This window comes from Vigna radiata, chromosome 10, assembly GCF_000741045.1.
Source record: "Vigna radiata var. radiata cultivar VC1973A chromosome 10, Vradiata_ver6, whole genome shotgun sequence".
Classification (NCBI taxonomy): Eukaryota; Viridiplantae; Streptophyta; class Magnoliopsida; order Fabales; family Fabaceae; genus Vigna; species Vigna radiata.
In genome coordinates, this window is record NC_028360.1 from 16518689 (window position 1) to 16543915 (window position 25227).

A 25227-nucleotide genomic window follows, 5' to 3' on the forward strand; every position below is an offset into this window, starting at 1 on the left:
GAAACCTTATATCAATGTGTTTGCTTTTCCCATGAAACACTGGATTCTTGGATAATTGTATGGTTGAATTGTTATCACACAGTATTAACGTACTGTTCTGCTCCTTAAGGCCAAGCTTCTCCAATATCCTTTTAATCCAAACACATTGACAAGCACAAGAAGCAGCTGCTATATACTCAGCCTCAGTAATAGACAATGTTACTATAGGTTGTTTCTTGGAGGACCATGAAACTGCTCCAGAGCCAAATAAAAACACAGATCCAGAGGTGCTTCTACGATCATCCAAGTCTCCAGCAAAATCACTGTCAGAATAAGCCACAACATTTGTGTTGCCACCCTTCTTGTAGAAAATGCCCAGTTCGGTGGTACCTTTTAAATACTTTAATATGCGTTTTGCTGCCACCCAATGTGATTCAGTTGGACAAGACATGAATCTGCTAATTAAACTCACTACATACATAATATTCGGACGAGTTGCAGTCAAGTACATTAGACTGCCAACTACTTGCTTAAACATGGTTGAATCAATTTTAGTCCCTACAACATCTTTTGACAGTTTCGTACCTGGGACAATAGGATTTTTTACTGCATTGCTATTCTCCATGCCAAACCTTGCCAGTATCTCATGAGTATATTTTCTTTGACAAATAAAAATTCCACTTGAATTTTGCACAACCTCTATTCCAAGAAAATATCTCATTCTTCCTAAATCAGACATGTCAAACTCTGACATCATTGACCTTTTAAATTCATCGCACATGCTCCAATCATTTCCAGTATATATCAAATCATCAACATAAAGGCTTACAATTAAAATTTTACCTCCCTCTNTTGATTTTGTAAAGAGAGTATGTTCACAGTAGCACCTTTCAAAGCCTTTACGAGAAAAATAATTCTCTATCTTGCTATACCATGCTCTTGGGGCCTGTTTAAGGCCATACAATGCCTTTTTTAATTTGTAAACTTTGTCTTCTTCCCCTTTCTTGACAAAACCAGTAGGNTNTTGTACATAAATATCTTCCTTGAGTTCACCATGAAGGAAGNCANTTTTCANATCTAATTGAAAAACTGTCCAACTATAATGAGCTGCTAACGCCAATATGATGCGAATGGTGTCAAGCCGAGCAACCGGGGCAAACACCTCTGTGTAATCAACTCCATATTCTTGAGCATATCCTTTCGCCACTAATCTTGCTTTAAATTTGTCTATTTCACCATTTTCATTGAGCTTAGTCTTGAAAATCCACTTGACTCCAATGGGCTTCACTCCACTTGGAGCATTAACTAACTCCCAAGTCTTATTTTTCTCTATTGATTGCATCTCTTCCATCATTGCATTCCTCCATTTCTTATTCTTTTCAGCTTCTTCAAATGACAAGGGATCTTTTTCGGTTATCATCATCAAAGCATCTTCATCTGACAAACCTTCTCCACTTTCGTAATCAAGCATCCAACCTGGTTCTCTTCTATTTCTTCTAACCCTCCCTTCAATTGGATTTTCATGAATATGATTGTGTGGTTCATCAGAGTGTACACCAGCCCCAGTAGAATCTCCAACAGTATCATTATTTTCTTCTTCCTGCTCTTCAATTTCATTCTCAGTCTGCACATCTTTTTCACAATCTGAAATATCTTGCTCGCATTCTTTTTCAGTTTTCTCCCAATTCCAACTCTTTTGTTCTTCGAAAATAACATCTTTACTGATAATAACTTTCTTAGAGATTGGATCAAACAAGCGATACGCTTTTGATTCATCGCTTACTCCTAACAGGATACACCTTTTGCTTTTGTTATCAAGTTTGAATCTTTGTTGATCTGGTATGTGAGCGTGAGCTATGCAGCCAAAGACACGAAAATATTTCACCGTGGGTTTAACTCCGCTCCAGGCTTCTTCTGGAGTTTTATCTGGTACAGCTACTGTAGGACACCTATTGAGGACATGCACACACCATTTAGCAGCTTCTGCCCAAAATATCTTAGGGACTTGTTTTTCAGCCAACATGGACCGCACCATATTCATTATCGTTCTGTTTTTCCTCTCAGTTACTCCGTTTTGTTGAGGAGTATAGGCTGCTGTTAACTGTCGTCGTATGCCTTGAGTTTTGCAAAATTCTACAAATTCATTTGAGGTAAATTCACCACCTCTATCTGTCCTTAGGCAAGTAATAAATACACCAGCTTCTTTTTCAACAAAGACTTTAAAACTTTTAAACATAGAAAAAGCTTCAGATTTTTCATGGAGAAGGTAAATCCAAGTTTTTCGAGAAAAATCATCAATAAAGCTTAAGATATACCTCTTGTTACTGATTGAGGTGGGTTTGATAGGCCCACATATGTCTGCATGCACAAGTTGAAGCTTTGTTGATGCTCTCCAAACACCTTTCTTTGGGATAAAATTTCGATGTTGCTTTCCTACTAAACAGTGAGTACATAAATCTTGTGGAGTCATAATTGAGGGTAGCCCATTAACCATCTCTTTAGAGGAAAGTAACTTCAAGTCATTGTAATGTAAATGACCAAATCTATGGTGCCAAAGAAGAGATTCATTTACTGACTCCATCTGAAAACATGCAGGATTTTCTGGCATCACAGTGGCTGCCACANAAAACATCCTATTTCCACTCATTTGAACCTCCATAATCTGACCACGTGTAGGATGATGAACTGCACATTTCCCATTCTGAATCACAATAGTGAGCCCTTTTTCTTGAAGTTGTCCTATGCTTAAAAGATTATTCTTAAGATCAGGAATATAATAAACATTTGATATCTCATTTGTAAATCCATTGATATTCAGTCTAACGTTTCCTTTTCCCATCACATTCAATCTAGTATTATTACCAAGCTTGACCGTGTGCCTAAAGCTTTCATCCATGTTTGAAAACCACTCCTTATTGCCACTCATATGATTGCTGCACCCAGAGTCAAGAAACCAGTTTTCTTCCTTCCCTTGTTTGTGATCAACATAGGCCATTAGTAAGATTTCATCTTCCTCTTTCATTTCATCATGTACCTCAACCTCAGCATAGTTTGCATTTTGCCAAGTGGGACATTCATATTGAAAATGTCTTAGCTTGTGACATTTAAAGCACTCAATGTTTGCTTTGTTGAAGGGTTGTCTTCCTCTTCCTCTTCCTCTTCCTTGGCTGCCTCTAATGAAATGTCTTCCACGTCCTCTTCCTCTTCCTCCTTTATCTTCATTAGTAATGTGGAGCACGTTTTCTTCATCATCATGACAGTTCATTCTTTGCTCATGAACAAGGAGACTACTTTGTAACTCATCAATTGTCATAATCTCTAAATTGTTTGATTCTTCAATGGAGCAAACAACATAGTTGAATTTAGAGACCATGGACCTTAATATTTTTGCAGTGATAACACTCTCACCCATATGTTCACCACATGCTTTCATGCTTTTTGCAATCTTTAGAGTACGAGCAAAATACGAATTGACCGTCTCTCCTTCCTTCATTTGTAAAATTTCAAACTCTNTGCNTAATGCTTGCAACTGTGCTCTTTTCACCCTANTAGAGCCTTNGAATTTTTGTTTCATTGAATCCCAAATGTCTTTAGACGTGTCATCATTAAGTATTGTATCCAACACTTCACGGTCTATAGCTTGATAAAGGTAATTCTTTATCTTCAAATCTTTTAACTTCTGCTCCTCCACCAATTTAACTTCTTCCTCTGAAGGAGTTGCTCNATCCGCAACTTTGGTGATCCCTTGCTCTACCAAATTCCAATACTGTTTGGAACGTAGGAAATTTTCCATCAACTTTGCCCAATGATCATAATGACCAGTAAATTTTGGGATCGCAGGTTGCACATACTTATCATTCTCTGCCATTCTATTTTTCACACTCTTTCTGAAAGAAATTTGTTGTTTCTTTCCACTCACTCACCACTGTTTCTCTCACTCTCAAGGAGATTTAGGATCAGGCCCCTATATAGGAGCTCTGATACCAATTGTTAGACAGAGAATAATATGCTCTGAAGGTATGTGCTGCANAATTTCTTCTCATTTTATTAACAAAACATCAGTTGGCTTATATAGCCAAAATACAGATATAACTGGCAGAAGAAAAAAAAAATTGAACCATATCCACCCACGATTTTACATGCTAAAGATACGTGAGTGGTTAACTAGTCTAGACTTGATCTGCATATCTTAGAAAATAAGACTGCATAATAACCAACTTATTTTAACAAACTGGAAACAGACTAATATAAAATAAATATATCCTAAACCAACCAACAATTCATTCTAAATTTTAAGGTTATAGTAAGGAAATTAATTGATTCTTTTTTAATTTTTAAACCAATCAAACCTCATCACTTAAATTCAAACAAATATGTTTTTTAAAATTATTATTTATTCTATTATGTTGTTGTTGAATGATGTTTAATTTAGTTTATGATTTGTGTCTGAAGTTGCATGAGCATTCATCCTATTTTAAATTGTTTTGTTTTAATTTTTTAAACTGAAAATTAAATTTTGTTGTGTTTGGTTACAACTAATTATTTTTATTTTAAATATGATAAATTGTTATTTCAATATATTTTCATCGCCTAACATTACATTTACTTCTTCAACAATGGTTCAAATAATGTATAGTTAGTAACAGACTATTTTCTATTGGTTAACTTATAATGATATCTCTTAATTTGTAGGTTTTATACAATTCTCATTTTTGTTTTAAAAATATATATTTTTATTAATGCACTCTTTAAATTTTAAATATTAAAATTGTAATCTTTAAATTTTAAGAATATTACAAAAGTTTCAATAAAGGAGACCACTATGGTGAAAAAACGAAAATATAATTATAGTTTGTAAAAAATATTAATATAAATGTTACTGTAGTTTACTTAATTTTTAAAAGAGCAACGTAGTGTCACCCCATTTTTTAACAGGCTTCATACCTTGGGCCTAGGTAGTTGGGCCTGAGCGGCAAAGTCCATTTTGATATCAATGGCGGGAAATTTCCCATTCCTCTTCCATGTGGTAACCGCACATTTACGCTTAATCGAACGGCTACAAACCCCGCAACCACCTACTTTCCCCAATATTACAACTACACCGGGACTTCAAACTTAGAATCCTCTTTCAATTTATCTATCAAACCCTTGTTCTCGATTTCGAAATCCATGGCGAGACCTTCCAAGCCCCATTCATCTTCGGACGAAGCACTCTCCAATGCTTCGAGTTCATCCGAGGAAAAGGAGCTGGTCAACGAGCAGATCAACGAAGAGGAAGATGAGGAGGAGCTAGAGGCGGTGGCCCGCTCTGCCAGTTCCGACGATGATGACGACGAAGGTGCCGCTGGCAATCCTCCGGATTCTGACGAAGATCCAGCTGGGGATGATGACCAGGTCAAACTCCACTTACTATGTTGTTTGTAGTTTGTAGCTCTTACTCCTTCTGCTTCATTCCTCTTTGTTCATACTTTAGTTGCTCCCGAAACTGTTGTTTGCATTTGAAGTTGTGCGTTTACTTGTCTTGGTGAAAATGCTGTGCATGCTGGAGACCCAGAGTGAGAAGGATGTGCTCTCAAATTTAACTTGCTTTTGGTTGTTTTGTATGTGAGTTTTTTGTTCAACTAAGAGTTTAAGGACAAGCCTAAGCATCTGTTGTATGCCTTCAGGATGAGGATAATGTTGATCCGGCAATTAGCAAGCGAGAGAAGACTAGATTAAAGGAAATGCAGAAAATGAAGAAACAGAAAATCCAGGAGATACTGGATGCACAAAATGCGGCCATAGATGCTGACATGGTAAGTCTAGTTCTGTGATAATCCAACTTCTGTTTGTATAATGCTATATTGGTATGATTGTTCAGTAAATGAACTGACATATAATATAATGCAGAATAATAGAGGAAAGGGGCGTCTGAAGTATCTCTTGCAGCAGACTGAGCTGTTTGCTCATTTTGCAAAAGGTGATCAAAGTTCTTCTCAAAAGTCAAGGGGAAGGTATGTTCCTAAAGTTCATGTGAACCAGGCCATGAAAATTACTCCCCTCCTTTCCCTTTGCTCTTGCTCTGAATTTTATTATACTTCTTGGTGATGCCATAAATTATGACTTCAAAAGTAAGGTAGTCAAAATAGAACGGGAGACTCACAAAGTCGTTAGTCGTGGAATCTTAACACAGGTAGTATGATCTTACTGGACTTATGCGTATAAAACAGCATAGAAAAAAAAAAAAAACACACTTTAAACAATTAATCTTACTTAAGTCCATTATAAGCGTAAAAAAAAAGCATCGTAACCAAGTCATAAATAACTAATAAGTCACAACTCATAATTCATGAAGTCATAACTAACAAAGCAAAACAACTTAAATGCCTAATTACTTAAGAGAATACTGACCATGAAGGCAACTAGATGACTAAAGCGGAAACCTCAAACTCTAGTATAAATCTTTCAAATTATAATTAAAAGTCAAGGGATCATCATTTGCTCCGCACCATCTTCTTCACGATGAACCTCAGTGAGAACATTCTTGACTAGTTTGTTGGAGATCCCACAATGGTTATATTATAGATCATGCACTTGGTCTCCAACTTGAGCTTGAGCTTGAATCAAGTCTTCATCATCATTTGAATTTGGAGTATTGTTTTAACCATCACTGTCATTTTCTGGATCACCCTTTTCCATGATTCACTCATCATCGAACGAAAGATCTTGCCCAATTTGGAATTAACCATGACAAATACATCATTCGTAATATCCTGTTTTGAACAATCTGTTCTCTTCGCATGGACCTAATTAATTCAAATGCAAACATATAGACAAATACTAGTAATTTTAAAATATTACCATCTCAGATCCACTCCAATTGTGCGCACATCCGGAGGAGCTGCATGTTAAAACTGAGAACGTGTGTGACAAACATTTTAAGCTCTTTATTTTCATCTCCATATGACTCCCTCCAAACTGCTACTCTTCTTCTCAATTGCATTGGCAGCCAAGGGATTACCAAACAGCTTGTTTTAGTTCTTAAAATCTTGAAGCTGTTTATCAATTGAATGTTGTTTATCGGGATCAACCACCATCTTTTGTATACATTGCAATAGACCAATAACTTCTGTATTACTTTGAAATTGGGAGCATAGTGCAATTCAGGATTGAGAAAATAGCCTACTATGTGCAAAGACCCATGGAGCTGGCTGTTCCACCTTTCATCAATAGTATTCCATTCGTCTTCATATCTAAAAGTAGAAGAATAATTTAAGTTACAGTTCACTAATTCACCTCCCTCTATTAATTGAAGAATACTTTAAATTAGAATAATAAGTACCTTAACACTATTAAAATCTGTTTGTATCCTTAGCTTGATCCACTGCCTTATGGATGAAACCATGACTGGTTTCCCTTTTGAATCAACCATTCTTAGCCCTTGAATTAAAGGGAAGGCACCCTTCAAACAAATGACAATATTCTTCCAAAAATATTTGGGCAAAACCAATTCTCAATTGATTTTCCATCCCTTGTTCTTGTAAAACGACCATCATTCCATTCATCACTTGTAAGCATTATAATTAAAAGGCCGCTATTCTCATTAAGACCTCAACAAATCTCATCCATTTTAAAGTGTTGCGGCAGAGGAAAGCAGAGAGGTTGTAGAACAAATATAAGTATTAATTTGTATACCTTTTGGGATTGTCAATTGATGAACACATATCTTCTCTCAAATCTTTTAGCATCAAATTAACATAGTCCGATGCACGTCGGTCCAATCGAGCTTCTTTCGTTCTTCATCACTATCTCACCAATAGCTTTATAATAGGCTTTATTGTCCCTCATAATTTGAACAATGTTCTCTTCACCAAACACTTCAACAATATTTTCCATAATTTTTAAATAACTTATCAGTTGTTTGAAATGACAAATGTATCAATAGATTTCAGCAAGACAATTTCATTCAGTCCACCCATCAGTCATTAATGATGCAACTTGTTTTATTATCATGCATTTTTGTAAACTTCCGAAGCACTCTTTGTTGCCTAAACCCCTTCCTCCAAATATTTTATGCCGATCTTGTGGTACTAGGGCTATGTTTTTGAAACTAAATTAAGCATTCACCCAAACTCTCTGCTTCTCACCACGTAAAATGATATGACATTTTTGTAAAAAGATCTTGCTATGTCCTTTGAAGCAGTTTCTCTTTGATCCTTCTTAAATAGTTCCTTAACTGCGGTCTATGAGCTAATTCCCCTCATTTTGAAAATACTTTTGGTGCTGCCCACATCAACATCAATGTCAAACATCTTTTCTTTTTTCACTTCAGACACTTTTGCAAGCACCCCGTTTTGATTTCCCTCCAAGTGCTTGAAGCTATAAATCCCTGCGGTTAAGACTTTGCACAGTATTTGCATTGAATTTTCCTTGGATCACCACCAAGATATATGCCATGCTTACAAACCGCATCTGTTTTACTGACAGGAGAATTTCTTGGCACTGCTTTGAGTCAGTAAGTTTTTTCAAAGGCACTGGTAATGCCATCATTGACAACGGTATCTGTAGAAGGAGGATTAGAATGCATGTTGATGATACAACAAAGTAGAATTTAAGAGAGGACATAATCACGAAAGGGACCTGAGCAACACAAAATCCAGTGGTTTTACATTAATGAGTGAAGATAAAGGGTTCAATTGAAAACAAATGTTTCTACAATGTCTGTGCCATATGTGTAGACGAATTTACATGCTGTTTGCATAGTAGAAAAATGCGTGAGGGCAGAGAGAACAAGTACTAGAGAAGGCTGAGGTCAGTCCAAACTGTTTTTGTAGAGGAGCAATATGCATGCCGATTGCAAAGCAAAGAAGAAAAGGTATTGAGGTCTCAAAGAAGTCAAGGGAGAGCAATTGACGAAGACATGGAATTTTTTTGTGCGTTTGTGAGTTGGTTACATAAGTGAAAAATTGCAGAATGCGACTTCTATTTTAGCCATTGGGCTGGGATTTTAACCCAAAACCCATTTTATTGGATGCCAAAAATAAAGTTTGATATTCCACAAGTAATCTCGCAATTCTGTCTCTCCATTGCTTCAAGTTTGATATTCTTTTAAAGGGTATTTTAATATATAATCCCTGTATATTAGTAGGCTGTCTAGGAACTTGTAGAGATAAACTAGCATCATCTAATCAAATAATTGATACATAGTTCCTACATGCTCTCTAGGGGTTTTGGTTAGAGGCAGGGTAAGAATTTTGATTAGAGAATTATACTTGGCTAAGAGGAGCTGAAGGTAATGGTTTTACATACAAATTATTTTACTTTTATATTCTTGAAATTTTAAATTTCAAAACATAAGTAGGGTATTTTAGTCATTATGGTTAAAATGTTTTAACTCCCTTTTCTCTGTCCTCCTAATCCCCTCAATATTGAAGGTGGGATGGAGGGGGGAGGAATTGGACGAGAAAGGGACGCTGATTTCAGATATGAGCACTAAAGAGTTGAAACTGACTTTGTGCTGCTTAAAAGGGTTTATCCTAACTTTTGATTTGTGTAATAAGGGGTCGCCATGCATCGAAAGTCACCGAGGAAGAGGAAGATGAAGAATACCTTAAAGAAGAAGAAGATGGTGTAGCCAGCACACGTCTGGTGACGCAACCATCATGTAAGTCATCTTTTATTCTTTTTTCTTTTTTCTTTTTAACTTGTGCTTACTTGCATGGACTGAAGGCTCTACATTTTAAATTCTGCTCTTGTACCACAAAATCTTTTCTGTGTATTCAATATGCATATTGTAAAGGGATGGTTCTATAATTGCTTTGTTTGACATAGCAATTCTTTTTTTTTTTTCCTTTATTCCTCTATTTGTTTGTGGAAGTGTTTGGAATTGCATTTATCAAGATGGTGGGATGTCTGCGATTTTAGAAGAACATTTTATTACAGACTAAATAATTAGTACACATAGTCAACGCAAAACAGGGAACCTAAAGTTAAAGAAATTCATGATAAATAAGTTTTAGTTTACACAGGCAATCTCCATCAATGTAGGAGCAATAAGATCGGAGTGATGATTGTAAAAAAATATGTTGAAGTTAATAGAAAACAATTATATAAAGTTTAGCAGAATGTGAACGAAACTCGTTTGATAATGTGTGAAAGAATTGTCAATAAAGCCTAATCTTTTGTGTGGAATATTTTACCCAATTAAACACCAAACAAGGATGATTCAGGAGGGTAAAAATGTGTTTTTGAAGCCTATATCATTGCAGCAACTCACACGGGGTCACTCGACTCTGCTGTTGCACTACAGTGTGCTATTGACTTCTATAGGTTAGACATTTGCATTTGTATCAAAGTGCTGTATAAGGATGCATTGATTGAATATACCTCTAGATAAGATATGCCATACATTATACTTGGTATGTGTTCTGGTGGTAGACAACCTCCATTCTGGTCTCTGAATTTTTCATTGGCCTACATTTGCTATAGAAATTCGTTATGGAATCTTTTTCTTGTGCACCGTTCCTGTTAGATGGTTGCATTTTTGTTGTTGACATCTGATGAATTGCTCTTAAATCAACGTCTTTTGGTAGGGGGTGGTTGTTCATGTGTCATAAACGTTAATACTTGTTTTTAATTTTTCATTGGCCTACATTTGCATAGAAATTCATCATGGAATCTTTTTCTTGTTCACCGTTCCTGTTAGATAGTTGCATATTTGTTGTTGACATCTGATAAATTGCTCTTAAATCAACACCTTTTGGTAGGGGGTGGTTGTTCATGTGTCATGAACGTTAATTGCTTGTTTTTAATTTATTACAGGCATCCAAGGGAAGATGAGAGATTACCAACTGGCTGGACTAAACTGGCTCATACGATTGTATGAGAATGGGATAAATGGAATTCTGGCTGATGAAATGGTATGTGTTTGGTGGGCTTGCAGTTGTGCCAAACTGAATTAACTGTATTATATGCAATTGCTTTGTCATAAATAATTTGATATCTGTTCTTACCCAGAGGAGTAAGGCCTTTATGTTAATGATGAGTTGGTTTAAACAAGTCTTGACAAATAAATCTGATTTGTAGGGGCTTGGTAAAACATTGCAAACCATATCTTTGTTGGGTTATTTGCACGAGTTCAGAGGAATAAAAGGCCCTCATATGGTGGTTGCTCCAAAATCTACTCTTGGAAATTGGATGAATGAAATTCGGCGCTTTTGTCCTGTTCTACGTGCAATTAAGTTTCTTGGCAACCCTGATGAAAGGGTAAGACCGTCTTTTCAGGTTTGAATTATTTTGGAGAAGGTTGACACGAAATTTTACCTGTTTTTCTGGTTTTGTCTTGCTGCAGAGACATATAAAAGAGGAACTTCTGGTTGCTGGCAAGTTTGATGTCTGTGTTACCAGTTTTGAAATGGCAATCAAGGAGAAGTCTGTGTTGCGACGATTTAGTTGGCGCTACATAATTATTGATGAAGCTCATCGAATCAAGAATGAAAATTCCTTGCTGTCAAAAACGATGAGACTGTACAGTACAAACTATCGCCTTCTTATAACTGGCACACCACTTCAGGTATTACTTGTATTATCCGCATCAGTGTAGTCATTTGAACAACTGTTTTTTGTCATTGTCTTTTTTATTTAATTTATTGGTCTATAGAGACTCTCTTAACGTGGAGGTGGTGTGATGCCATGTTTTTTTCAAAATAATTGTAATTAGTATGGTCTCATTTGTATTCTGTACTAATTTCTATAAGCTTCAAGTAACGAAATTGCTAGTTGTGACGGAGGGTTGGTCTCCATTGTTGAAATTCTTAATTTGGCTTTTTGTAGTGATGGATGGGAGTGAATAACATCAGTTCTGGAAATAGCTATTAGAGTAAGGAAAGAGTATTTAAAATATAATTTGCAATTCTTCTGGGAAACCTTTAATGTATGGTATGTAGCAAAATTTCATCAGAGATGGTGCACTGGCATTATGTGCTCTGTTAAGATTTTTATTTAACAGTCAATTTAGATTGATTTAACCTGACTGAAGAGTTAGATTTCATAACTTTGAATTTGTTAAAACTTTAGTGTTCTCTGGTGTTGTTGGTTTCAACTGTCTAGAAGCTTAGATTTCTTAATTATATACTTTTTTTTTGCTTTGTTTTGAAATTTATCTTTTATTTTTTCTTGTATATTTCGTCAAGTATTTTCTCTGTGCTTATTATCTCTTTTATGGTGCAGAATAATCTTCACGAACTCTGGTCTCTTCTCAACTTTCTTCTGCCCGAAATTTTTAGTTCTGCTGAAACTTTTGATGAATGGTTTCAAATCTCTGGTGAAAATGACCAACAGGAGGTTGTTCAACAATTACACAAGGTTAGTTACAGAACCTTCTGTTTATCTGTTGAAAAGTCCTTAATGTTAATAAGGTAAATGACTGACAATTTCATTTTCTATGTATATTAAGGTCCTTAGGCCATTTCTTCTTCGAAGGTTGAAATCAGACGTTGAGAAAGGGCTGCCACCGAAAAAGGAAACTATTCTTAAAGTAGGCATGTCCCAGATGCAGAAACAGTATTATAGAGCATTACTTCAGAAGGATCTTGAAGTTGTAAATGCTGGTGGTGAAAGGAAACGCCTCCTTAACATAGCTATGCAACTACGCAAATGTTGTAATCATCCATATCTTTTCCAAGGTGCTGAACCTGGTCCTCCCTACACAACAGGAGATCATCTCATTACAAATGCTGGTAATCCCGTACCTACATTAAGAGAGTGCTGAAGTTCTGTTTTAGGTTGATCAATAAAATTTGACATTATTTGATGTTGTAAAAATTTGTTTCCAGGTAAAATGGTTCTTTTGGACAAGTTACTTCCTAAATTGAAAGAGCGTGATTCTAGGGTCCTTATATTTTCTCAGGTCAGTTCTTTTTTTGTCAGAATGCTATTCTTGATGGTGATGATCATAATGCTTTAGATTCTGCAAGCTGTTTTTCTTTGCTCTCTTTTATTCCCCCTTCTTTCATATTTTCTTCTGTCCCTAAGTTTTTGTTTTTCTCAGATGACGAGGCTTCTAGACATTCTTGAAGATTATTTAATGTTTCGTGGATATCAATATTGTCGCATTGATGGAAATACTGGTGGGGATGATCGAGATGCTTCCATTGATGCTTTCAACAAACCAGGAAGTGAGAAATTTGTATTCCTGTTATCTACTCGTGCTGGAGGTCTTGGAATTAATCTTGCTACTGCTGATGTTGTCATTCTGTATGACAGTGACTGGTCAGTATTTCAAATAGTTGTGGATACAGCCATATAATTTATATCTGTACCTAAATTATTTTTACACGATTGGCGGTTTACAACAGGAACCCACAAGTTGACTTGCAGGCTCAGGATCGTGCTCATAGGATTGGTCAAAAGAAGGAAGTTCAAGTCTTTCGCTTTTGTACTGAGGTTAGCAATTTTAAACTTTATTTTGCTTGTCAATTTGTTATTCACTCTATTTGTTAGCACCTTATCTCGACATGATAATGGTACAGTATACAATTGAAGAAAAGGTCATTGAAAGGGCCTACAAAAAGCTTGCACTTGATGCTTTGGTGATTCAGCAAGGGAGATTAGCTGAGCAGAAGAGTAAGGATTTGATGGATGATTTTGCTTGTTTCTTTGCTTCAAGATTTATGTATTGTCTGATATGATTCCACTGGTTTTCATGTGCAGCGGTAAATAAAGATGAGTTGCTTCAAATGGTTAGATTTGGGGCTGAAATGGTTTTCAGTTCCAAGGATAGTACAATTACAGATGAGGATATTGATAGAATTATTGCTAAAGGAGAGGAGGCAACTGCTGAACTTGATGCCAAGATGAAGAAATTTACTGAAGACGCCATCAAGTTTAAGATGGATGACAGTATGTACCTATGACCACCTATTCTCTTAATCGTTCTGCTGTTTGTAGAGTTACTAATACTGATGCTTTCTTTTTGTAGCTGCGGAGCTATATGATTTTGATGATGAGAAGGTAAAGATGACACTTTGTTTTAATTTTGACAACCTTCTGTTGCTCTGTACTCAACCTTCTATCCCCTTCCCCCTTATCTATTCAACTGACATTGGCATGCCAATTTCCTTTTGTGTAAAGGACGAGAACAGATTTGATATTAAAAAAATTGTTAGTGAGAACTGGATTGAACCACCGAAAAGGGAGCGGAAGCGAAAGTAAGCATTTCCCTTTACATTCTACACATCCATTTTGATTTGATATTTTGTTTTTATGACATGGTATGCTGTTTTCTTTTTCTGGGGTTTCTCGCTCGTAGCTACTCAGAGTCTGAGTACTTTAAGCAAACAATGCGTCAAGGTGGTCCTACTAAACCAAAAGAGCCTCGTATTCCTAGGATGCCCCAGTTGTAAGCTTCTAAACTTTCATATTTTCTTAACACCTCTGTTATATACTCACTGATAACTTTTTCTTCTTTGACCTCCAGGCATGATTTTCAGTTTTTCAACACGCAGAGGTTGAGTGAGCTGTACGAAAAGGAAGTTCGCTATCTCATGGTAGGTGTAGGCAAAATGAATTTGCTTGTTCACATTTTTAGGTTTTAAGTTTAGCTCAATGAGTTGGTATTAGTTGATCCCTTACTTTTCAAAAATTTCAGCAAGCACACCAGAAGAATCAGATAAAGGACTCAATAGATGTTGATGAACCAGAAGGTACGTGGTCACCCTCAAGACTCCTCCTTTCTACATGTATGTCTTTAATTTTGATGAAATGAATGTTTAGAGGTGGGAGATCCGTTGACTGCTGAAGAGTTGGAGGAAAAGGAGCGCTTGCTAGAAGAGGTGAAAAATTTCCCCCTTTTCTTCAAACTAGACTTACGTGGGGACTATTTTTTTTAACTTTAGTATTTTGTTTATATAGGGATTTTCATCCTGGAGCCGGAGGGATTTTAATACTTTCATTAGGGCCTGCGAAAAATATGGCAGAAATGATATAAAAAGTATTGCTTCTGAGATGGAAGGAAAAACTGAGGAGGAAGTTGAAAGATATGCGAAGGTCTTCAAAGAAAGATACAAGGAATTAAATGGTATGCTACAGTCAATGTGGCCATGGAACAATCTTTTGTTAAATATTTTACTGTGGATTAGTTTACTTGTTTCATATAGCCAGCTATTTGAGTGATTGACATTTACATTTATTTTTATGTCTTGTGGTAAAATGCTGCACATTTCTTTATTGATATTCACATAGTGGGATAAGACTTTGTTGTTGTGTGTAGGCGTTGATGTATCAATTTTAGCTGGAAAATTGTGCGGAATGTAAACTGATTTGTGCATTTTGAATCACTGCAGATTATGACAGAATTATTAAAAACATTGAAAGGGGGGAGGCAAGAATTTCTCGGAAAGATGAGATCATGAAAGCTATTGGGAAAAAGTTGGACCGGTACAAGAATCCTTGGCTAGAGTTAAAGATACAATATGGGCAAAACAAAGGGAAGTTGTACAATGAAGAATGTGACAGATTCATGGTACGCATTTTTTCTTTCATTTTTTTTTTTTTGTTTCTAGGTCTAGCTCCACCACCCTTCTATTGGTTTCTAGGAAAGTTATATTTGTTGTAAATTTACAGATATGCATGGTTCACAAACTTGGCTATGGGAATTGGGATGAGCTAAAGGCGGCATTTCGAACTTCACCCTTGTTTCGATTTGATTGGTTTGTTAAGTCTCGCACAACTCAGGAATTGGCAAGAAGGTGTGACACCCTCATTCGTCTAGTAGAAAAGGAAAACCAAGAATATGATGAGAGGGAGAGACAAGCTCGCAAAGAGAAGAAACTTGCTAAAGTTAGTTTTCTTCATATTATGTGTAAATAGTATAGAATTCAAATATTGATTTTTTTCATACTTAAATTTAACAAATCTTGCAGAACATGACCCCATCAAAGCGTGCTTTGGCAAGACAGACAGATAGTCCATCTTTGAAGAAGCGGAAGCAGTTAACAATGGATGATTACGCAAGCACGGTATGCATTTCTTGTAAGAGTTATGTTATTTGGATTACATAAAAGTGTTCTGCATTGCTTTTACTGAAGCAGATCATATTTTTGTGGCAGGGGAAGAGAAGAAAATAAATGGACATGTGGTCTCTATATTGAATGGGATAAGTAAAGGATTGTAGGGTTTTACATACATGACAATTGACGGCTTGCCTTCCGTAGGTCGTGCTACCAAACCTTTTTTTGATTTATGTAGGCTCCAAATATGAGTTGTATGACTAGTTAGATAATACCCCATGTAGAAATTGGATGTTGTAAGAATGTAAGTATGTATAATCTACAAACAAATCCTTAGATTTGAACAACTAGTTCAATGAAATATATGTAATTCTTATTTGTACTATTTTGAAGTAGACTTGCGTTAAGCTAACGTTTAGAAATCAGTATCCTTTCAATCTCTTTTCCTGCAGTAAATCAAGGAAGTCAATCTTCAACAACGAGCTTCAATGCTTTAAGGGTTTGGAGTGAGTTCTAACACCTCTATATCTAAATCCAAAACCAAATCTCATTCAGGGAGAGATATCCATGACGTCGCAAGCGGTATTTTTCACATCTCATTAATGTTAGTGTCAACATCGTCCTTGAAGATTACGAGGCCAGCATCATTTTTAATTTATTAAAAATATAATTATTATTTTGTAAAACGAGTTAACCATAAATCTACATGTTGGTACGACCTGAGTTTATTTGGCTTTCGCTCTAAACAAGTAACATAAATTTTTAAAAACAATTTAAGTCACCTTTTAATTTAATTTGATTCATTCTGCAAAATTATTGACCCATTAAATTGAACTCATTTCAAGCCGGTGGGATAAATTGAAAGATACAGAAAAAAAGGGGGAAAATCTCAATTATATATTTAAAATTAATACATTTAAAGGTTCGAAACATGTTCCACACAACAGAATGCGATGTGCTCTTGAATTTCAATTATACCTTTTATCTTATAACGAGCAATGATAATTTTCCCTTCTTTTATTGCCACATAAGAAAATATCTAGTGAGTCACGTGTTGGTGTCATGCAAAATATCAGTTCAATTAACGACCATTTTTCTCGCATATTTAACCCTTTCGTTTATTTGATTATACGTGGGTGAGAATTTTTTGTCACGAGGTACCACAGCCACAGTTACAAGTGAATTTACTTGTATCAGAATTTATTGTATTTTTCGTTCAAAAATATATCTAGATGAAACTAATATTCTGCATAAAACGTAATTTATCATGAAAATTACTTCTTTTGTAATTAGTTTTTCACCTAAGTCTTTTACTTCAAGACTATGACAAGTTGCGTTAGTAATATTCAATTTTTTTATTATATTTGAGACAATTACTTTTATCCCAAAAGGCGTTATTATAAAACATACATAATAATAGTATGATACCATTCTTTAAATTATACACATACAAGTTTAAAGCCTGTAAAAATTCAACTAGCAGGTGTTCTGTGCTATTACGTTACTAATCACGAGAATTCTATTAAAAACCATTATACTTTTTCCGTAAGAAAAAAAAAGAGATGCAGAAACAGTTCTTTAGATAACCTGCAAAATCTGAGGAGAAATGATTAATTAAATGTGGATAAGAACAAACAATGGTTTAACTAATTAACTAATATGTGGTTGTTGTGTACAAGAGATGAAGATAATAGAAGGGTGAAGTGGAAAATAATTTTTTTTTTTTTTGGTATAAGCCGAAAACATAGACTCAGACATACAACAGAGAGTGTAGGAATACATGATGTGACAGCAATCCACTAAGCTCCCCTCATCATACAATACAAGCAAATAAGAGGGGCCAAAAATTAGAAGCGCCTTTGCTGCTCTAGGCACACATCAACCTAGAAATCTCGTTAGTACATAGACATGGCTCTTCAATTCACATTCTGCACCTTCATCATTACATTTAAATACCCCAATCCACACTAACTTCTCCCCCCAACCCCTATTTTTCTTCTTTTTTTTGTCTTTTTTTTTTTCAACTGTGTACTGTTTTCCTTCACTAACAAGTTGGATTCAAGACAACCAACACAGTCTATCCTCTGACTCAACCATACATGATGTTGGTGTTCAGCTGTCTGTCTGTTCACTCATTTGTAGCATCGAAGCTACCCATGGCATTTGCTTTCTTCTTCTCTCTCCAATTCTCACCCCAGACTTTTGCTTCGGCCACCGCACGCTCTCGGTCCAGGTCCCGGTTCCATGGAGTCTCTCTGGCTCTTCCAGTGCTTACAGGGCTGTCTCTCTGAGACTCCTGCCTTTCATAATCATCCAATCCCCATTTCCTCCCTGAGCCACCACCCGTGTCCATCCTGCTGCCTAACTCGGTCCCCATGCTTGCATCCCTGCTGTCTCTCTTCCTGAAGTCTGGGGAGTTTCGGTGCGTGGAAGGGGAGCCGAGGCGCCGGTCAGGGCTGTCCACGCCGTCGGCCAGGCTCCTTCTGTCGTCCCTCATCCTAGGAGTTGAGGGGCCAACCCTGTTGGATTGGTTGGCTGCATTTGGATCATATGTTTGTGAGGCCAGATATGTGAGAGCAGTCACCACATCCCCAATCAGAGGCCTTGTAGCAGCTTGCTCCTGCAGACACATTGCAGCAACTGCAAGTGCTTGATACAGTCCTCGCATCGGGTATCGGCCTTGAAGTAGAGGGTCAGCCATTTTCGGGAATTTCCGACGGTCCTTGAAGAGAGGCCGTGCCTACAAAGTTTCATTTCCCAAGAATATGATGACAAATGATTGTAAATTTGTGATGTTAATTTAGAACTGAATCAAAATGTGAACATACAAACTGGTTTACATGATGTATGTATGACTTGGGAGAAATGATAGCAACACTCTATTTATAATTCAGGGGAATGTATTGGAAATTAAAAAATTTGGTGGGTGTTGCTTCTCATGTAGTGATTTCCATTCATGATTTTGTAGTTTTTAATAAGCTTTTAGCAACAGTAGAGTGCTTTAAAAGAAGGGTGATAGATAGAGAGTGTTGTTGTGAGCATTTCTTATGGCCTAAAACCACAAGGATGATAAGATGTGAATACTTACCCATGCAACAAGATTGTGCTCTCCATGTGCACGTGTATTGTCAATAGCCTTGCGCCCAGTAATAAGTTCAAGGAACACAACTCCAAAACTGTAGACATCAGATTTCAGAGTTAGTTGACCGGTCATGGCATATTCTGGGGCACAGTAGCCGTATGTTCCCATTACACGTGTCGATACATGAGTCTTGTCGCCGACCGGACCAAGTTTTGCCAGCCCAAAATCCGACAACTTGGGATGGTAACCCTCGTCTAGGAGGATGTTGGATGATTTTAAGTCTCTATATATCACTGGCGGATTTGCCTTGTCATGCAAATATTCCAATCCCTTTGCAGCTCCAGCTGCTATCTTCATCCTAGTGTTCCAGTCCAGAGGCTCCTTGTCAGGAGGAAGATCTGGAAAAGGGAATCAGAGTAAGAAATTTCTTACGTACAATATTACGAGAAAACACTTGAAAAAGCTTATGCGAAGTAAGATAAGTTGAAATAGAGTTAGAAAAGCTCTTCAAAATGCACCGTAATTTACAACAATTTTAACATTCAAATAATTTTTTACCTTTATCTTTAACCAATTGGAAAAGTATTCAAGCCAATAAAATGACATTAAATTACCACGTATTGTAGAATATTTATGTCTGAGCTAATCTGATTACTACAAAGAAGATTGATTGAATGAAAACGATTGATCAAACTGACTGCAGAATACAAATACGATCCTAAATCATCTGGTGTTGCCAGACCAAGCCCCCAGCTAAGTTCAATGATAACATTATTGATGCCAAATTCAACTAAAAACCTCATTACTCCTACAGTTCTGCATTGGAATTTAAGATTCTGCTTCGAACTACTAGAACTAGCACCACTACTACATCATGAATTCTACACCAACAATCTAGTTTGAGGAAGAGAGCCATTCATCAAAGATTTTTCCTTTGCAATGAGAAAATCATAAAGCACGAGTCTAAACGGTTTTCCAACTTCAATAACCATCTACAAATTAAAGCTTTTGCTAATTATAAACAAAAACATCTCTATTTAGCCATAAGCATGCTGGTCTATGCCCCAATGCAAAACACTCCCATAGCCAAAGGGTGTCACGACACCTTGTGGTATAACCCCAAAACTACGAAAGGCACACTAACTGTCAGCCTATGCAAACTTGTGCATCCCATAGAGCTACAAAGCTAGAGGCAAAAAATGGAAGTCTAACACAGATTATTCAGAAACCTTTTTGTGAAATTCCCAGAATCCTCAAACTCAATTCAACCTAATAGTAAATTATTAGTTACAACCATAATTCTTATTGCCTTAGCAAAAAAGTATAAAGAAACATCATGTCAATTCTGAATGTGGTATATGAAGAGGCAACGGAATATTTTGTGCATGAAAGTATTCTCCCTTCACTCCCCTTTCTATGATAAACTAGATAAACAAAAGTAATATACTTCTCATTTCACTTCTATCTGCAAGTAAGAAATTTAACTTCCACCATAATTTAGATCATTATTTTCCAAAACATCGAAAGGGTACCCTAATGTAAGTGGTAGATTTTAAGGGCTATATTTAGTTAGCATATTTTGAAGAAAAAACCATTTTTTTGCCAACTTCCTGAGAAAATTTGTGAAAGAAAAGGTTAATTCTCCACAAAAAAAGGAGCTATTCCAAAACATGTGCACATAACCATTGCCATGTGGCTTTTGGAAAATAATCTGTTAAATTAATTTATATCCGATCACCTAAATAAACAAAGTGAAAAGGATAAAAATCCAACAGAAATGAGTGATCAATATTCAACAGTAAAAAACGATACATGTTTCTTTAACAGATTTCAACAACTGTCAGAACTTACATCATGATTTTGCAAATCTAACCATTAACAATGTTCCCAAGTCATATATCATAAAGTATCAACACTAGTGATTCACTAAAACATATTCATGGTAGTCCTTGAATCCTAGATGTCCACCCAATCTTACAGTATCAGTCAATTGCTCATGCATTTGAACAATGCAAAATCATGTAAACATGGAACACTCAAACAGTATATGTATAAGGCCATAAAAAGAATAGCATCCACCACACAATAGTTTATGGTACCTATTGATAATCTATGATCTTTATAGGGAGATTCTATCATTCAATTGGAACCTATGATGTTTTTTCAAAGATACATGATCTCCTCACATACTACACACTTTCACTAGGTAAAGTAGAAGATAAACTGTATGGTACCAAGAATAGGAATGGGAGGAGAAGAAATATTTTTGGAATTGAATTGGAAAAAAAAAAAAACATAAAATAGGAGACAGATGTCTCAACTGGTTTTCCTTCATACAGTTTCTCCATTCACAAAGAGCAAAAGCTCAATCTACAAATCATGCCAGATGGAATAGAACGGCCCCCTGTTACCTCCTCCACCTATTTATTTACCTCTTATATCCCATCTAACTGTCTAGCCCTTCATCTCACAAATTACAGTAACTTCCTAACTCCTAATATATATTGATTTGTAGAAATAGAAACATAAGACGCATTCTCTCTCTCTCTCTCTCTTTCAAAGCCTCTAGAATCATGTACTTCATTCCTTGAAGTTTGAACCACGTGATAACAATCTTATTTGTTTTCTCCCTGTTTTGTATCACATACAGTTCCCCCCATTTTAATTAGAAACAACACATACATAATTCTTTTGTTTGATAACAGTGATTTTAAAACCATAGAAAGAAAGAAATTTCCAATTTAACAAAGAATCCTACAATTACCTACTTTATCCTATGAGTTATAGCACTTTTTTCACATTAAAAAGATTGAACCAAGTTGAAATATAAAATTCGATAGTTTTATGATATGAAAGCATAATAATTCAGGAAGCAATGGTAACAGTTAAAAAAGAATGCAATCTGACCGTGTAAATGATCCTCCAAAGACCCCAGTGGCATAAATTCATAAACAAGCAGCCGCTGATCACCATCTGCACAATAACCAATTAAGTTCACAAGATTGGGATGATGTAAGAGACTGAGCATGAGAACTTCCACCAAAAATTCTCGATTTCCTTGGAGACCATTTCGGTCTAGCTGTTTTACAGCAACTACCTGCAAAGAGAATTATTTCATTATTTCATCAACAAAAATTCAGACAGAGGCAGAGTTATAGTAACAGTGCAAAAATCAAATGGAAAACCGATAGTGGACAGGCAAATTTTGAAAGCTGCACATGCAAATTGAAAAATGATAAAACTTTTCTACAAGAAAGCCATTATGCTGAGCTTCAGTATCTGTTAAATCCAAAATGTTCATAGCAGATGTCACAACTTACTTGTCCTGTGCTCTCGAGGCGACCTTTGTAAACACGTCCAAAACCCCCTTCGCCTAGTAAACATTCTGGCCTGAAATTCTTTGTAGCAGCTGCAAGCTCTCGGAATGTAAATGTTTGTGCAGCAATATGGGCTGTTGGGCCATCCTTTGGAACCGGTGCTTCCTTCTTAGCATCTGCGCCACTTCGTGATGATTTCGATTTATCTGAATAGATAATCAAAGATAAGATCGAGCAAAAGCAACAGAAGAACATCTGGTATACTAGAGAATAAAAATATGTACTGAAGAGTGATATCACGGCATCATACTGCTAAACTTATAATTACATGTAACACTTAAACCCAGCTTGAGTTTCACGGGTTTAAGTTTAAATTGCACAATGACAAGGTCTCGTTCGTTAAATCATGTACCGGATCCTGCCATCAGTTAGAACGTAATTCAACTAGTTCTGACAATCCCAATTGTCCAGAGGCACAAATGCCAAGGTAAAGTTTTCAGTACCTATCTTCTGAATGAACTAAATTTTTCTTCAGACAAGGGCATTCTGTACAAATCATCTAGACTAAATTTCAATAATAAGCAACCAGACTACCACATTGAACAATCTACAGAAAATGCAGCAATTGGACTGGACCCAACATCTGCCTCGCGTCCCAGAATTGTCAAAAGGGCAAAATGAAAACCTTATGAAACAATGTGATATACTTGTCATATCCAAAGGCAAGGGCAGATCCCCAAAGATGTACCTAAAAGCCTTTGGTAGGAACAAAATTCAATTAAGTGAAGCTAAAACATATCCACTGGCAACAAATCACTTCACTGACTACACCAGTACGAGCACAACCTCGGATGAACCAGATCAAAGCAACGAATGAGTTGGATTGAAGAAGATGGGCGGAAAAGGCAAGAAAAGGTACAGAAAAGGGGAAATTGAGGAGAATTGAAGCAAGGCAGGGAAGTAGTGGTTCAATCAAAGAGGCAACAGAAGTCTGAGAAGGAAAGTCGAAAAATTAGGACTCAAACCTGTGTTTGCCCTGCTGGGGTGATGAGACTGAGGAACAAGAGAAGCAGCTTCCTTAAAAGAAGAATCCTTGTTGGGCACCTCCTTGACCCTCACCCCACCACTGTCCTCCTTGTTGGATGATCCAAAACAAGGAAAACACCCACCCATATCAAATCCAAGCAAATCAAAGCCACCCCTTACAAAACCCACCAAGGAATAATGTCTTTCATACCAACAAACCCCTCAAAATCCTACAACACAGTCCCCCTCACACTCACACCCACACAAGACCAATCTCAGAAATCGCCACCAAACACTTCCCTTTCCGCTTCTACAACTCACAGTGGATGCCTCAGAACGTGATCCTCATCGACACCAACTTGCCCCAGAAAGCAGATCAACCAATCGAAGAAACTGGTGAGGTGAAACACAGCACAAGGTAAAGGAAGAATAATAAATAATAAATAACTAAAATAAAAAAACAAATATTTATATATCTGTGTGTATGATATTATAATAATAAGAAATAAAAGTGTAAGGGGAATTTCAAATTTGGAAATTTGAAGTGGAAATGGAAAATTGTAATTGGGATGGTAATTACTAATTAGGGAACACAGTTGCAACTCAACAATTGCGTTACACAATCTCTATTACGAGGTTGTCATTGGATTTTCGGTGTTGCTACGAAGTTTCACTTTCACCCTGCAACTCTCAATAATTACAAACATGTACATGTACATTTGTAGTTTTTAATAATCATCATCGCGGTCGGGAAGTGGGTCCCGCCCTTACCATGTGTGATGGGCATTGCTAACACATGTTGAACTCCTCCAGCAACGACATACATCTTTGATTTTTCTTTCTCTGTTATTAAATTTTTAATTTTGACATTAGTTTTCATAATCTTTTTCTTAATCTGTTTCTGGGTTTTAAACTAAAATTACTTATGTTTCAATTTTTAACTATAAAAAACAACTGTTCTCCAAATTTTGTTCAAAGAAGAAGGCAATGAGGAGAGAGGAATAACATGTAATGGTTTATCTACCCACTACCACACTGCCACAAAATTGTACTATTCCAACCAGTATTTTCATAAATTGTACTAAATTTTTAAAGTTGAAAAAAAAATAAAGAAATAATAAACTAAAATAAAAAAAAATATTATATGTCAATTGGAAATTCAAATTATCATTTTTGGATTTAAAATTTATTAATAAGCTCCTGTGGAAATATAATGGGATGGAAAATCTCACTGATGTTGGTAAAACAATTTCTTACTGTAATTAATCATTAATAAAGTTAATGGATATTTTACACCGATAATATAACATGTAAAATAGAGTATTTTAGATTATCTCTTTCAAATATGGAAGGAATCAAATTGAGTAGTAGTTAATTTGGACCAACAAGATCCATTCTATAATAGTCAAATGTGAAGAATATTCAAGGTACAACTTCAATTATTTAGTCTTGCAATTACATTCATTTAAACATTTAAATTAATGTACATGTAAAATATAATTAAAATACGTGTACTTAGTATAAATAAAATAATGTATTCATATAAGGAAAAAATAATAATATCAAGCCTTTTAACTCGTCATAGGTTATCATTAATAATATTTCAAAACGTGTTTTTATATATTTTATCTATACAAACTTTTTTGTTGTTCTAAAAACAAAAAGGTCTAATTAGGTTTTTTTTTATTTAACACATCTACTCTCCTCTTTTTTTTCTAAGTGATGTGTGTATAATATGAACCTAAAACTATAATCTTTGTTACTCTTACATATACAAACCAAACTGATTATTGTCAACATTGAAATATATTCTTTATATATTTATATATATATCGGC

The 25227-nt window shown here is 35.9% G+C and overlaps 2 protein-coding genes across 2 annotated transcripts; one reads left to right on the plus strand and one right to left on the minus strand.

The window, feature by feature from the left end:
• The first annotated feature begins 5053 nt into the window (after positions 1 to 5053).
• On the plus strand, positions 5054 to 16360 carry LOC106775663 (ISWI chromatin-remodeling complex ATPase CHR11). Its single transcript, XM_014662807.2, has 25 exons — positions 5054 to 5373; positions 5646 to 5774; positions 5869 to 5972; positions 9519 to 9622; positions 10780 to 10877; positions 11044 to 11223; positions 11309 to 11530; positions 12187 to 12321; positions 12413 to 12695; positions 12792 to 12865; positions 13007 to 13227; positions 13314 to 13401; positions 13488 to 13581; positions 13669 to 13857; positions 13937 to 13968; positions 14089 to 14165; positions 14267 to 14356; positions 14435 to 14504; positions 14606 to 14660; positions 14731 to 14789; positions 14869 to 15034; positions 15300 to 15478; positions 15580 to 15795; positions 15879 to 15974; positions 16065 to 16360. The coding sequence occupies exons 1-25, from the start codon at positions 5149 to 5151 to the stop codon at positions 16080 to 16082; spliced, it is 3204 nt and encodes a 1067-aa protein (XP_014518293.1). The 5' UTR covers positions 5054 to 5148; the 3' UTR covers positions 16083 to 16360.
• A 1230-nt stretch (positions 16361 to 17590) lies between these two features.
• LOC106775664 (serine/threonine-protein kinase PBL27) lies at positions 17591 to 23987 on the minus strand. The gene is made up of 6 exons (XM_014662809.2): positions 23971 to 23987; positions 23390 to 23783; positions 22368 to 22570; positions 21955 to 22144; positions 19054 to 19445; positions 17591 to 18705 (listed from the first exon to the last, which is right to left on the minus strand). Exons 2-6 carry the CDS (start codon positions 23535 to 23537, stop codon positions 18094 to 18096), a joined length of 1545 nt encoding a protein of 514 aa, XP_014518295.1. The 5' UTR covers positions 23538 to 23783; positions 23971 to 23987; the 3' UTR covers positions 17591 to 18093.
• Positions 23988 to 25227: the final 1240 nt, after the last annotated feature.